At 41.7% G+C, this 14,621-nt stretch overlaps 1 protein-coding gene across 10 annotated transcripts in view; it reads right to left on the bottom strand.

The window, feature by feature from the left end:
* LCP1 (lymphocyte cytosolic protein 1) overlaps positions 1 to 14,621 on the bottom strand; it is a 50,668-nt gene that overhangs the window by 13,420 nt on the left and 22,627 nt on the right. For all 10 annotated transcript variants that reach the window (XM_064714624.1, XM_064714660.1, XM_064714633.1 and 7 more), the window contains 6 exons: positions 7,412 to 7,501; positions 5,364 to 5,515; positions 4,541 to 4,670; positions 3,459 to 3,591; positions 2,787 to 2,868; positions 549 to 714 (listed from right to left, as the gene is read on the bottom strand). In XM_064714624.1, coding sequence (XP_064570694.1) covers positions 549 to 714; positions 2,787 to 2,868; positions 3,459 to 3,591; positions 4,541 to 4,670; positions 5,364 to 5,515; positions 7,412 to 7,501 — 753 coding nt within the window. The remainder of the gene's footprint in view (positions 1 to 548; positions 715 to 2,786; positions 2,869 to 3,458; positions 3,592 to 4,540; positions 4,671 to 5,363; positions 5,516 to 7,411; positions 7,502 to 14,621) is intronic.

Here is a 14,621-nt window from a genome sequence, read left to right on the forward strand (position 1 = left end):
GAGCGAGAGTGGTTGGGCTCTGGAACAGGCTGCCCAGAAAACACAGGAAAAGGCCCTGAGCTACCTCATCTGACATTAAGATGTTGCACTTAAGATGTTGTATGGGTGAAAGCAGGTGGCTGGATGGGTGAGTCAGATCTCCAAGGTGCACCTCCACAGGTTACTTCCAGCCTAAATTATTCTATGATTCTATAATTATGATCTCACAAAGAAAGATGTTTGGCAATCAAGAGCAAGAAGGAGTCAAGCTTCCTGAATGCAGATTTGCTTATCCCAGATTTAGCATCAATACACCAATATACTTGGACGCAGACCACCATTCCTGACCCAATGAGTATGAAAAGGCTCTGAACACACAACTCTGCAGAAAGCCTTGGACTTCTGAGTGCAGAAGCTTGTGAAAAGCAAGGAAAATTAGACCAGTCAAGAAAACGGACAACAAATACTTGGAGAAAAAAATTAAAATCCAGTTTTTTTTTTTTAATAGCTTTATCCTAAAGCCTCTGCAGTGACGACAGTGGGGCACTGAAAGGAAGAGCCATACATACCTTCATTCCTGCTGATCTCTATGTCAGCAAAGAGTCCAATTTTGATGACTTGCCACAAAAGACCCAGAACCAGGTAAGGTTTCCCTTCTTTTAAGTCTTCAGCTCCAATGTTAACAACATGGCACCCAATGGCTGAAGCAGAGTTCAGGGCTAGGTTCAGATTTTCCTAGAAAAAGATGAGAACTTTTGAATGATGCAGAACTTGAGCTGAGGCTACAGGAAGGGAGCGCAGCCAAAATGAGTGGAATCTGTAGGCAGATTCACTGTAAATGCATTTAAGCACACAGAACCATGTCTTTCCTGAGGCAGTGCTCCAGGTAGGTGCTCTGGGTGCTCACCAGAGGGGAATAAAAGGACAGAACCACCTCCCATGACCTGCTGGCCACAGTTCTTTTGATTCAGCCCAGGATACATGTCTGGCCACAGCAAGCAGGGCAATGCAGACTCTCCTGGGGATTTACAGGCACATTCTGGGTCTCAACACAAAGACAGAAAGGATCTCATTTTGGCAGAAGTGGCCAATGTCAGGTCACAAGGCACTGGAGCTCAGGGCATACAGCCACATTCACAGTGATGTCCTGGCTCAATGCTGGTTACCCAGGCCAGGCTCTCCCCAGGCCTACTGCTCAAGCTCATGCTCAAGTACAGATGTAGCTTCAGCATGGGACAAACCCTCCTCTGCTCAGTGCTGCACACGTTGGGGGGTGGAGGAAAGGAGCTACAGCCCCATCAACTGGCAGATATTCCAGGCTTGCCTCTCCCTGAGCACTCTGCAAAAGCCCTGATACCTAGGATACAACTAAGCTGCTAGCTGGCAATGTTTGCAAAGAACATGCTGTCCCAGGAATCAGTGTGAACAAACCTGATGAGTTTTTAGCCTTGCAGTTCAGCCATGGTCAGAACTGGTAATATCTGGACATTTTCTTTTTGAACTTTGGAGTATGGACTCCTGGTTTGGGAGCATGCAGAGGAAGCTGAGGGATTCAGTGATTCACAGTGACAGGCAGAAATAAAAGTGATATTTCAGGAACATTATTATGTTCCTTTGCCATTTCCTGTCCATTTAAAATAAAGGGAATTAAAAAATCTGATCCTTAGGTCTACCACTATACAAAAAGGTGGCTTTGTAAACAGAGGGCAAGCAAGGCAGGCAAAGAGGCCTGGAAAATATAATTTATCACACAGCTTTGCAGTTTTTCACATGAATTTCAGCACTGCTGTCATGACAGGGAGATCTGATTAGATATAAAATGCAGAGAGAGACATAGTGTAAATTCTCATAAGCTAGAAAAAATGGACCATTTCAAATTAATTGCCTTTTCTCCAGCAGACAGCTGTAAAAGGGTTAAGTTAAAGTGGAAGCTGTATTGATCAAATCATGTCTACATGTGACAGGGATTGATCTGAGCTGCATCATTAAGTTATGCTGCTGACCAAAATGATTAGAACTGAAAAACGAGGTATACAGCATAAAAATCCAATTTAATGGCTTCTGAGCTTACTCGAGTCTGGCTAATGTTCCATCAAATCAGAGTAGCTGAGGGCTAAACTGGATTAGGTTCATATCTATTCCATATATCTATTTATATTCTGTACCAGGTACATAGATATTGTTAATATAAAAATATCTCTCTACATACTGCTGTGTGAGAAGCACAATAAACTTTAAGTAGTGAAAATTAACACCCTTTTTGCCCATTTAAACAATCATAGATATGTGCATGTGATAGAAATAAAGGAGGGATTCAGTATTCAAGGTGAAACACTGGCTTGTAAAAGGCATGCAACAGCAATGGTCCAATTCCAGGCATGTTGCACTGGCACTTCCAGGGTCACAGTTAGTATTTTGGTGAGGACATCAGACTGCAACAACAGCAGTGTGAGTTCAGGTCCATTGCCATGCCTTAAAAGAGGGATTCAGCCTTCTGAGAGATACTCCAATGGCAACTGGTCACTGTATTATCTCTGTGCTCTTGCATTCATAGAGCATCTACCACAAAGCATCTAAAGCTCTGATCTGGTGAACATTATTCACTGTGTTTGGTTAGTCAGGTTGCTCATATGTGCGGAAAGAAATGTAAATATAAGTCTTTGTGTTTTTATGACACGGACCTGAGCATCTCACTGTGCCACAAAAAACTTTGCCTGACTGTGTTGGGCAGAACCAGCCTTTCCTCTAAGTCATTACACAAAAGCATCCTAAGGGGAAAAGCAAAGGATTTTGCTGTGTTTAAGTACCTGTATTGTGAAGGGTGTGAGTTTCTTTTTGTTGATTGTTCTCTCATCAATGGTATCTGGCACTGAAAAGTTGATCATCTTACTGGAAATAAAAGAAAAAAATAACAAGAAATACATTAAGCTATATGTGCACAAAATACAAGTTTTCTACATTGCAGGACAAGTCAAAGAGCTAGAGAGTTACTTAACAAAAACAGATTATCACCCTCTGCTTCTACATATATACACATAGGCACACACTCAATGCTTAAGCATTTATTATGGGCTACATACAGATTGTACTATAGGTACAATGAGGCCAAGAATGCCACAAGGTGAAGTTGTATGAGAAATTTATTGTGCAGAAAATGTCTGTGGAAGCACTCACTATTTTGTGCTGCTTTGTGTGAAACATCAAAAGTCCTTGGGCAAAAATAAAACCAAGAAGCTCCTCAAATTTCACTTACTTCATCTAATTGTAAGTGTCTAGAGGCAAGAAAAAATTCTCATTAAGCATGAAATATGCTTTATATTTCTGAAGATAAAAGAAGCACAAAATCCTAGTATTATCAATGCCCTGAGTCTGCAAACACTCCTGAGTTTCATGTAAATTCAGCAGGTTCACTTTGAACAGAAATGTGAGTTTTTGCAGACTCATGGCTCCCATTTGTGAGAAGGAAAGGTATCATTTACCAAAGCACTATGCCATCACCGACCGCCTGGAAGAGGTCATCTGTCTCTGGATTCATTGGCACCACGTGCTTGCAGTCGGGGTCCTTCTCAAGGGCTTTGTTAATCCAGTTGACAAAGGCATATTTTTCTTCCTCTGTGGACACAACGTCAAATCCATCAGTTTGCTGTGCAGTGCCTCTACCATCGTTTTACTGACACAGGCAGAACTCCTGGGGGAGCCTTTGCCACCAGTGTGACTAATCAACAAAACCCTGCATGGAAGAGGCTCTCAGGAGACCAGCAAAGGAGCTGAGGGCAGCAATGGGCTTGAGCTGGTTAATACTCCCTCAATACCCTTCTCACTCACTGGGGGTTGTCTGGGTCATGAGATCAGGCATATTACAGAGACTGGTAATGAAGTCCATTTGCTTCTAATGTGTGGTGCAGATGTTAAGCTCTGCAAGTGGTAATTTGTGCTTTCACTGTAATTTGAATGCAGTGTTGTACCACTCTGCTAAACAGAAACCCCACATAACTTCAAACAATTCTGTATTGCACATTACACCCTCTTCATGTGGAATATCTAGAAAAGCCTGGCCAGGACTGGGCTCTGACAAAGAGCATTCAGAGGGTAATAGGCAGATGTGCCTGTAGCTCAGCAGGGCTGAAGCACAGCTATCCTGTACCAGCAGCAGCTCACATGGCTCCCAGTAGCTCCCAGAGGATGGATGGAGCCCTTGGAAGCATCCTCTGTTCTCCCTTCCCCAGAGAGTCAATCCCCAACTACTGTCCCTGCAGAAGATTGCCAAGGGTAGGACCTCCTCCCCATGGAACTGCTTCAGAGTGGGCTGTGCCCAGGAGCTAACAACAGCAACCAACTTTCAGCTTGGAGAAATGGGCTGGGAGAAAAGCCCTGATGGAGTTGTACCCTCCATGGGAAAAAGTCAGGAACTACCAGGTTGCAAGGAGAGTTTACAGAATGAGTGCCTGCTAAAATGCGCAGTGAAATGGGCTATCAGCAGTGGGGAACCTCCCTGGTGAGCAGGGGCAGCAGTGGGCAGGTGTTTGTGCTGCTGCTGTCAGGGAGGGCCAGGTGCACCCACCTGAGTAGGAATGTTGTGTGCCAGCACTGGACTGCTCCGACGTGCCACCAATGGCACAGATCCCCTCCTTCTTGTTGATCTGCTTCCGGAATGACTTGGCAACATCATCACTCTTCAGGTCTTGGAAAATCTTTCAAGCGTGAGAGAGTATTTTAGAGTTTTAGAGAATTAAACCAAGCTAAAAGAGTGATCTCTTGGGCCAGGAGACACATTCTCATTGCTTCATGAATAGGGAAGGGCAGCTTTAGTATTTTCAGTGGGTTTCTGGGTACAATCTGTGTATCATCTGCTGAGGTACAAAAGGATTCAACTCAGCTTTTATGCTTTCAAATCAGGGAACAAAGATCAGTTAGGTAATAAAAATGTTACTTTGGAGCACAGCAGTTCGGTTTTGAAGAAAGAGCAAGTAAAAACCTACTTTGCCATCCCATGGGAAATTCCACTATTTTAGCATTTGCTTTTGACCCAATTCAGACCAGAAAAATAAGTTTTTTGATTAAAAAGTGCCCCATGAAGATTTCAGTTTCAATCTGCTTACATTTTCTGTAATCATCTAGCCAGAACATCATCTTTTTTCAGTGTATAACTGAAAAACTGTATCTTGCTGCATGAACCAAACTGAAAGATATGACATTTATGCAATGAGCAGCTGTATTCACATAAATTGTCCAGTAAATTGCAGAATTTCTAGCTTGATTATTTTCCGATTTCAACTTTTCCGGAGAGGAGACTCATTGGATTAATGAGGTGCCCATGAGACCCTGTGCTTGTGCCTCTGCTGTGCCCTGGAGATCACCCTGAGTGACTGAAATAAATTACTTACTGAAATAAATTCATCAAAACTGATCCTGCCATTCCCCGTGGTTGTCAGACTCTGAATGAGCTCTCTGGCTTTGTATCCTGGGAGAGGGAGATTGGCAGCCTTCAGCACCTCTGTTAAATCATTGGTATCGATGAAGCCATTCCCGCTGATATCTGCAAAGATTAAAGCAAACTTTTACTTTCTACATCCAGCCCAGTGACATTTTCTGCACATAAAGGCTGATTTTGTTTTATCCAAGGAAAGGTACATTATAGACAAAGATTTGTTGTCTTGAAATCTGGTATTTTCAATTGCTTTGGTGTTATTCACACTCAAGAAAGAATTACAATCCCTTTTTAATAAACAAAACCTCACAGTGTTGAATTTATAAGTTTAGACATATAAATATCTTAACAAAGCTAGGTTTAAAGGATATAATTGCTATTCTAAGGTTTACACACTGACAAATGTGATCTATAAAGGAAGCATCCAGTCCACAGAACAGCTAAAAAAAATAAAGTTGACACAATACACATATGCACTTATCCATAGATATAATTTGTGATTTTGACCTGTTTTCTGGATCTAATTACATCAGAAGTAGGCTGGAACTGCATATGGTCATCCTCAAAATAAAAACTTCTGTGTTTCTCTGGGATGGTGCTAACATGAATACTCCTGCTGAGCTTCCTGCAAGTATTTGGTAGAGAAGATCACCAATACAGGGTAGTATTTGATGAGAAGATGACCAATACAGGTTTATAATCCTTTATTCTCCACTTAGTGAAACACTTCACAGATAAAAAAAAGCAAACTGAGTTCATCACATGGAGAGTTTTTGTTCAAACACTGTGGTTATGACACAGATAAATATATATATAGTTATATGGTGTATATATATGTGTATATATACATGTATATATATATATATATATATATATGTATGTTTATTTATATTTGGCTTTTTATCTGTGTCTTTTTTTTTTTCTGCAGGGTTCTTTGCCCCATCCTGGAGGCTGAGGTGATTTCAGAGCAGTGTGAGCTGACTTCCTGCATAGGAAGTTGCAATTTGAGTCACATGCTACAAAAAGACACTCAGCTCTCAGCATCAGTAGCAGGATTAACAAGGACTGCAAAGAGCATCCCATCCATCTCACCATGGCATGGAACAAAAGGATCTGGACTTGGAGAGGGAAATGTCTGGGAGAGGAATGAGAGCTTCCTTCCAGCCTTTGGGGGAGCAACCAGATGTAGTAGAAGGTGTCCCTACCATGGCTATGGGGTAGGAACTAGATAATCTTTAAGGTCCCTTCCAAGCCAAACCATGCCAGGATTCTGTGATTTGCCTTCTCAGGGCATTGGGTGTATGGGACACTCGGACCAGATTTTTAAGATTGACAGACTAGACTATTGTGTGTTCAGAAATCAACCTGAATCAGCAAGGACAGCTGATGAGTGCATAATCCAGTGAGGCTGATAGGAGTTAAGTGAGCTGTGAGAAGCACAAAGCCATTTTCTTAGAATTTGGGTAGACAGTGATGGGTCCATGTGACTTTAAAGGAGACAGATCAGATGAGATGTCAAAGGTTTGGAAAGAAAACACACAGTAGAAATATGGGGATTGAAAGGTCATTGTGAAGGGATTACAAATTTTTTATCCATTTGCACATTTGTCCTCTCCACATTCTTCCTTCCCACAGGGAATATTCAATTTACATTAAAATAAAACATTTTTTGCCTTCCAAATAATTTGTCATGAATAAACAATATTCTTGGGAAAATGCTTGAGAATATTTCCAACATGGTTTGCTGTACAGCTTTTGCGGGGTTTTTTTTGTAAATCCTGCTGGAGCCCCAACATCCCCTGTGCAAGAGGCCAGTGCTCTGCAGTGAGCTGATGTGGTTTCATCTGGGAGGCCTGCAGTGGCAGGAAAAGGGCTTTCTGTGGCTGATGTGTGATCAGTGCTGGAACAAACTCCATTTCCTCACAGCTGGTCAGTCAGATCATGAGAAAAGAGCTGGCCACAGGTTCACACCTCAGCAGTGCCTCTGCTGCTGGCTGCACTCACCAACTTTGCTGAAGGCCTCCCGGAGCTCTGCCATCTCCTCCTCGGAGAAGTGTGCTGCCGATGCCATCCTGACTTCTGTGAGGGGCAGGTCTGCAAGGAGAAGACACTTGTTTCATTTGGTGCTTTATGAGTTTGCAGCTGTGATGAAACAGAGAGAGGTTTTCACTTGGGTTTTCAAAGCTTTGGAGCTGCTCGCCATAGCTGCAAACCCAGCTCCTCTCTGTATCCTGAAATCAAGCGAAGGGATAAAATCCTGTGGAGATGAGACACAATTCCATGTCCCTCCTGTTGTTTTGCCAGGCCCTGCTCAAAATTACAACAGTTTTATTTATACTAATTTAACTGGAATTAAATCCTACCTCTGCTGACTTTCATTTCTCATGGAGAAAATTGACTAAATGGTGCTGGTTCTTGTTATTCCCCCTTGGAAACTCAATTATCCAGTCCTTTCTTCAGCAGTGCTGGCACAGAAGCAGCCCTGGGTGCTTCCCAGGGCTCTGGGATGGAGCCAGAACCTCAGGGGACATTTGCACCACATACCTTTGGGTACCTAATGAGGAAGCTGCTCACCCTGACAAGGTGGAGGGATTGAGAGATGCTCCTTCACAAGGTGCTCAGAGCACCAGGTCTGGCTTCCCAAAAGTCAGCCGCTTCTCTCCCTGGATATGTGGGAGTTTAAGGATTTTCCTCCCAAGGTGCCTAAGTTAGTGCCTGAGGCTGTGTGGCTTTAGGAATGTGTGGCCAGAAGGAGTTTTCCTGTCTTTCCTCTCATCAAAGATATAAAACAGGAGCAAGGATTAGACTTTCACTTTACAGGCACTTTCCTTAATAATCAGGAAGGGAAAGTTCAGTTTCTTTTATGGCATCACTAAATACACTGCCAGAAGATGCACATTATCCCCATCTGCCTTTCATGCACCTACTGTCCCTTGAATATATTCATGAGGAAACTGTTCAGGAGACAGACTATCTATTATTCTATATTTGTGAGAATGACTATAGTGTCCTATGTCTCTTTAAGTATTAATTAACCAAACAACTATTTAAATAGAGTAGAATGGAAACCTGAGCTGATCCTGGGAAGTAGTTGCAGTAGATACAGTAATCAAATGAGGGGGAAAAAATCAGAAATGTGCCATTCCCAAACTAAAATTCACACTGCACAATTTAAAAAAACCCCTAGGTTTGCAATTTGTGTAAAAACACAGAGTTATGTACAGCCTATTTGGGCTTCAGAGTCAATGCTTTGCAGAACTCATGCATCGATTCCTTGTGTCTGTGAAAACCACTATGGACACGGCTTTGAAATAAACCAAAAGAAACTCATGCCGTTAACTTGTCTGCTGCCTCCCAGTAGTACCATGCACCCTTTTCCTGCCTAATCACTGTGGTTTTAGGATGAGTCCATGTGATGAGTCTATTCACTCTGACCTTGATAACTAGAGGAGTGCAGCAGAATCCATGATGCCATTGCTCTTGCAGTTGGTTCTAACCACCCTACTTTCAAGGATTACCTTCAAAAACCCCTATGATCCACTAGCAATGTGAGCTATGTATGTTAGGTAAAGTTACATCCATAGTCTTCCCCCAGTCTGTCCTGGTATCTTTCCTGCCTCTGATTTCTCACTGCCAATCTTTTTCTGTTGCCTGCTCGGTGTTTTTACAAATTGTGGGTTAACTAAAATGCAGCTGGACACGTGAAAATCTTACACTATCAGCCAGAAAGCCCATATTCCACTGCAAGGTCATTCTTTCTAGTCCACTCACTTGATCAAGCAATATAATTTGTAACACAACTTTTAATAGCACGAAGACTGTTCTAGGCTTAAGAGGTAGGAAACATTACAGGCTTTTGCCTATAACATTACTTTTGCAAAGTAACCTTGAGAAAAAAGTATCACCAACATAAAATGGCATCTTCCAGCTTGCATAAGAAGTTGTGACCTCTGATATGTAATTAAGTAATCTGTTAAGCACAAAGAATCCTATTAGAAGTACATATGTTTACATATGTGGACATTTATACTAATAATAATAGGATGAAGGGCATAGCTGTAATGGCCTCTTTTGATTTCTTTATGTCAGTATTATCTACTGACATAAAGAAACCAAGGTAACTAAGGTTGTGAAGGTAACCACACTTAGCTGAGCAATCAGATTCATCTCAGGTGCACACCAAGAATGAGAATTGGTTCTCCATCACCTGAGGGGTGGTTCTCCTCGGGTGACAGAAGGATGGTCACTGCCTGCTCCAACACACAACTGAGCTTCTTGTACAGTTTCACCCTCACAGCACCTCTTGACTTCAGCCTGTCAGTTCCAGTATCTAAATCCACTGGGTTTGCTGGTTAATACCCCACTGTGGTTTCACAACACTGAGATTCAGAAAGGCACCAGAATTTTCAGATTTAAAGGCTTCAGAGTTATTCCCAACAAAAAAAAATCAGTCACTTTTTAAATTGCTCAAGTAGGAAAAACAAAACATAAGGAAATCAAGTGAGTGAAAGTCCAAAGCTTCAGCAACACACCGCAAAAATGGAGAAAAATCCCCTTTCAAAAAGCCACTTTTCAGTATTTAAAATGCTTATTTTGCTTAAATCATTAAATGATAATACTGAGGCACAGAGAGGTGTAAAATGCTTCTGGATAGTAGCAGGAGAGGTCAGGCCCAATATTTTTACTGATTTAACCAGCAAGAGTAGAGCCATGTGCTTCTAGAGCTCAATCTCTTTTAGCACTTCACCATCCCCCATGCAAACTGAAAATACTTTGGGCATCCAACAATCCTGGGCGAATAGTTCAATCACTGATAACTCACAAGGCATTGTAAGCACAGAGTGCAATGCTTCACTCCAAACTGTTTGCAAAATCAGTATGACCAGGCAGATGCAGAGAAAAAATGCAGAGGGTGATATAAGAGCAAAGGAGAATATGCGGATGAGCAATGATGATGAGCAATGTGAACAAGTTGAAAGAGCTCCTTTGGAGGGAACATTTGTTGAGGAGCCACCTGAGGAAGGAGCAAAGGGAAAACCAGGCAATGGCTTTGAGCAAAGTGATGTATGGCTAGAAGCAAAGAGAAAAGCTGGGCAGGGGAGAGGTTTGCAAGACAGAGGGGAGTTTGCTGTCAACTGAAGACAAACAGCTTAGCTGCCAGCACAGATGAGATATTGAAGATCAGGAGCAGCTGGGAGGAAGGATCTTGAACTTGGTGTGATGGAAGATCAGTGAAAGAGCTGAAGTGTCTCAGGGAGAACGAGGTGAAAGTGAGCACATGCTTAGATGCTGAGGCAGGATGCTGAGAAGGGGAAGACACCTCCCTGGGTCAGTGCAAGCAAGGCAGTGGAACTGCCAACAAGAAATAAATGGAAGGTAATAAACATTCAGAAGGAAAATAGAAAACTCCCTGAGACAGTCTGAGATTCAGATGGCTTCAGGACATCCAGATTACAACATTGCCTGGAAGCAACACTTCTTTCTAGTTTGGCAAGGAGCATAAACCCACTATTGCAAAAGCAAAACAAAGTTGTGTAAATACACTCTTTCCTCCCCAGAAGACTGCTGAGTTACCAGTTGGTGTAAAAAAGGGAAGAGGTTCTCCCCTAAGCTGCTGAGAATACAAGCAAACTGGTACCAAAAGAGCTTCTAGCAAAGCATTCCCTTCCCTGCCACCATTTCCAACCAATATGTCACAGCCATGCCCTAAAGCTTCCTTGTATTTGACCTTATCCTCAGAAGAACCTATGACCACACTGATGTTTTAAGAGATCTAATAACAAACTATTTTTGAACTGGAATATAAAGGAAGAACTAAAATAATCTTAAACCTGAACATAATTGCTAAATTGAAACACGGGGATATTGATGTTCTTCCATTTTCTTTTCGATTTTGAAGCCATACTCAGAGGAGCTGCCTGGTTATGCATTGCTTGGCAAAGTGTACACCCACCATGCACTATAAATAATAAATGGCAAAGCCATTAAAACTTCAAGGTTTCCAAGACTTGTATTAAATGGTTACCTTGTTTGATATTTTTCTCCACTGCTCTGGTGTTTAAGCGTTGTTGCAAGCAAGGCAATGAAAACCTTGAAGACCTGAAATGGCACTTCATAGATAGACATAAAGTTGTACCTTTCCCCAAAGCAAAAAAGCACATTTCATGGAACAACATTGCCTTTCACAAGCATATTTAGTTAGGAACAACTTAACTGTGAATTTGGTTTCAAGAAAGTCAATAACATTACTAAAATTTACTCACTTTCTACCATCAGGGGTTTGCTTTGTTAATGCACTGGTACTTTGTTAATTATATGATAACTTGTCTGGCTGTTGGAGAGGGGCATGACACATGTTCCCTGGCATATATAAATTTCCTACTATCGTCTCTTCAAACTTGCTTATTTTTTCTGAAATATGATGAAATAAGAGGCATTGGCTGTTGCAAAACAGCTGTCAGCTGTTCCATGGGGCAATGTGAGACTGTCCCCCTGCACACACAAAACTCTGCCTTTCACTTTGCCAGAGCTCATAGCTCTAACTCCTTTTCTCTTTCTTATCTCACTCACAAGTTCAATTTCCAACATCCGGCTTTCTGTAGGGATGGGGAATACTTCCCCAGCTCTCTTCTGCAATAGACCTTCCCTCCCAGCTGACATCAAAGAGGCAGCCCCAGCAATCCTCCCCCAAAGCACAGCCTGCACTGGATCATGCCACCAGCAGGGAGGATTGAGAGAAGAGTCCTTAGAATTGTGCAGAAACTCTTGTGACAGATCTGAAGCATCTTGAAGGCCAGAAAAATAACTCGTGTTTTCCGTTGTATCTCGGACATATTCAATATTTGTCCCACATTTATTGCACCTTTGCATACCTGCCTATTCCTGGTCACTCTTCAGAATATCCCTGATAGGATATTCCTCCCAAGAAATATTTCCCTCTACCTTTCTCTCAGAAGATATCACACATATGTCCATATATCCATATGCATTTCTGTCCAAATGATTTGTCTCAGCTGATTCCTACAGTGTGGAAGGCTGAGGAGGAGACAAGAGGAGATTGAGCTAGATTGTGATTCTTTCCTTCTGAAGACAAGTTTTTGCCATTTTAATTGTTACTAAAGGGTGAGAAAAAGATAAACGATACAGTAGATCTCATGTTGAAAGAAGAATCAAGGCTACAAAACTACAGCAGTGTGGCCTAGAAGTTCCTCAATTTGAAAGTTTCATCTTGTGCTTATCAGCAAAAATCTTTGACTAAAACGCAGCAGGCAAAGCCATCTTGTTGGCAATCAGCCAAACATGTTCTTTAGCATAATCCAGAATAGCTCATCTCTCAATTAAACTTCAGTCTCAGCATATTTGCTACTATCATGCTTTTCTCCTACATATTTATTATTCGCTGTTATTTCTCTTACAGTTCTGATCAAAATAATGTACTTAGATCCCTACACCAGCAGGGTGATCCACACTGCACCCACAGCAAAATAGGATAGCAGCTTTAATGCTGAACTGAAGTGAGCTGCCAGTGATCATTTGCAGCGATAGCTCAGGGGTACCCAGCCTCCTTAGACAAACAAACAATCCCATCGATGTCCTTTATCCTTGTTTGGTGTCACAGCTTCCAGGCACACAGAGTGGATTGGTTTTTTGTGACAGCTTTTTTTCTGCTCATGATGCAAGATGAAAACCAGAGTTTATACCTCTCTTCCATGCTGGTGAGTTACTCAGACAGCTGCTCACTACGGCTGACAATATCAGCAAACACAAACACATTTGGAACCTCATGCCAATTAGACACATGCCTTACACAGGGACTTTGAAAATCATTTAAGAAGCATGAACTGCAATATTTCAAACACATAAGGTGACTTTTTCATGTATAACATGAAAAAAAGTTAGTTTTTCATGTTATGCATGTTGGGCTCTGACACTTTCCCTACTGAAATAACTATAGATAAATAAGAATATTTTTTTAAATTTCCTCAAAGATGCTGAGCTAAATTTTAAATCCTAAAGAAGACAGAAACATCCTCTGTTAACAATGGGCAACTTGGATCACAGTGCCTTCAGTTTGGGATTTAAACAGCATCTTGCTGTTTAAATCAGCATTCAAGACACCAAGAGGAGTCTTTGTGCAGATATGGCAAATACTTCCTCCCTAGTACATTACAAAGATTCATGATTTAGCCCACAATAAATGACAATCTTCGCCTCAAAGGTTTTTTAAAAGACTGGTGTCTGCAACAGCAAATCTTGCCATGTATGTAAGCACTGGGATTATTAAGATGTTGCACTTTATCTGGTTTTCTTTCTTATACAATTTGAAAAAAACAATACTGAGAAAACACATTTATCACTGTTCAGAAGGAACGCAGCAATGCCCATGAGTAATTTGTTAATGTTCCATTTCCTAAAGGACCTTATTTGTCAGTGTGATGCCTCAGTCCTAAATCAAATATTGGTCAACAGTAGGGAAGGGAAGATCCACAGGGTCTGGAAAGAGATGGAGATCTCTTTCCAATATACCACTCAGTGGCAGGGAGGGCTAATCCTTCCAGAAAATTAAGACACTGAAAAAGCAGAGTTCTGAACCTATAAATACTCTCCTTATGTGTCTTGTATCTACAAGATACATCCTACTAGGGAGATAGCATTTAGGTGTAAATTAGTTTTCAATCAAAGTCTGTACAATTTTTCTTAAAAAAAAAAAAAAATAGATCCAGTACCCTACCTTTCTTGTTGAGTCACTTATCTTTCTCATCTCTTTATCAACACAGGCTAGCTGGCTTTAAAGTGAGAAAATCTTTCCATAGATAAAGGAACATTTTGATTCTCAAACTGACAAACAGTTTCAGTCATTCAACAGGTGTCCCATTTGGCATGGAAACCCCTGTCCCACCCAGTTCCATCTTCACTAACAAAGGTGGGAGAAGAGGAGAGCATCTGCAGGGTCTGCTTTGGATGTAGGTATGAGAATCTATCACAGCACAGATGGGCTGGCAGATGGGCATAAAACCTTGGAGGGACAGATAGAATCTTCTCTTCCTATTCCTGTGTGCTTCAGCCTGAGGGTGAGGGGTCAGGTCGTGAAGTACTGACCCAAATGTGCTGAGGCAGCCTGGTAACTGATGCAAGAAAGAGAGAAGACAGCCTCTGCTTCCAGATCATTTGCAGGAAAACAGTTCCTCTGCGCACGGAAAATATTAAAAACATG

Source organism: Zonotrichia leucophrys, chromosome 1, assembly GCF_028769735.1.
Source record: "Zonotrichia leucophrys gambelii isolate GWCS_2022_RI chromosome 1, RI_Zleu_2.0, whole genome shotgun sequence".
NCBI classification, from domain to species: domain Eukaryota; kingdom Metazoa; phylum Chordata; class Aves; order Passeriformes; family Passerellidae; genus Zonotrichia; species Zonotrichia leucophrys.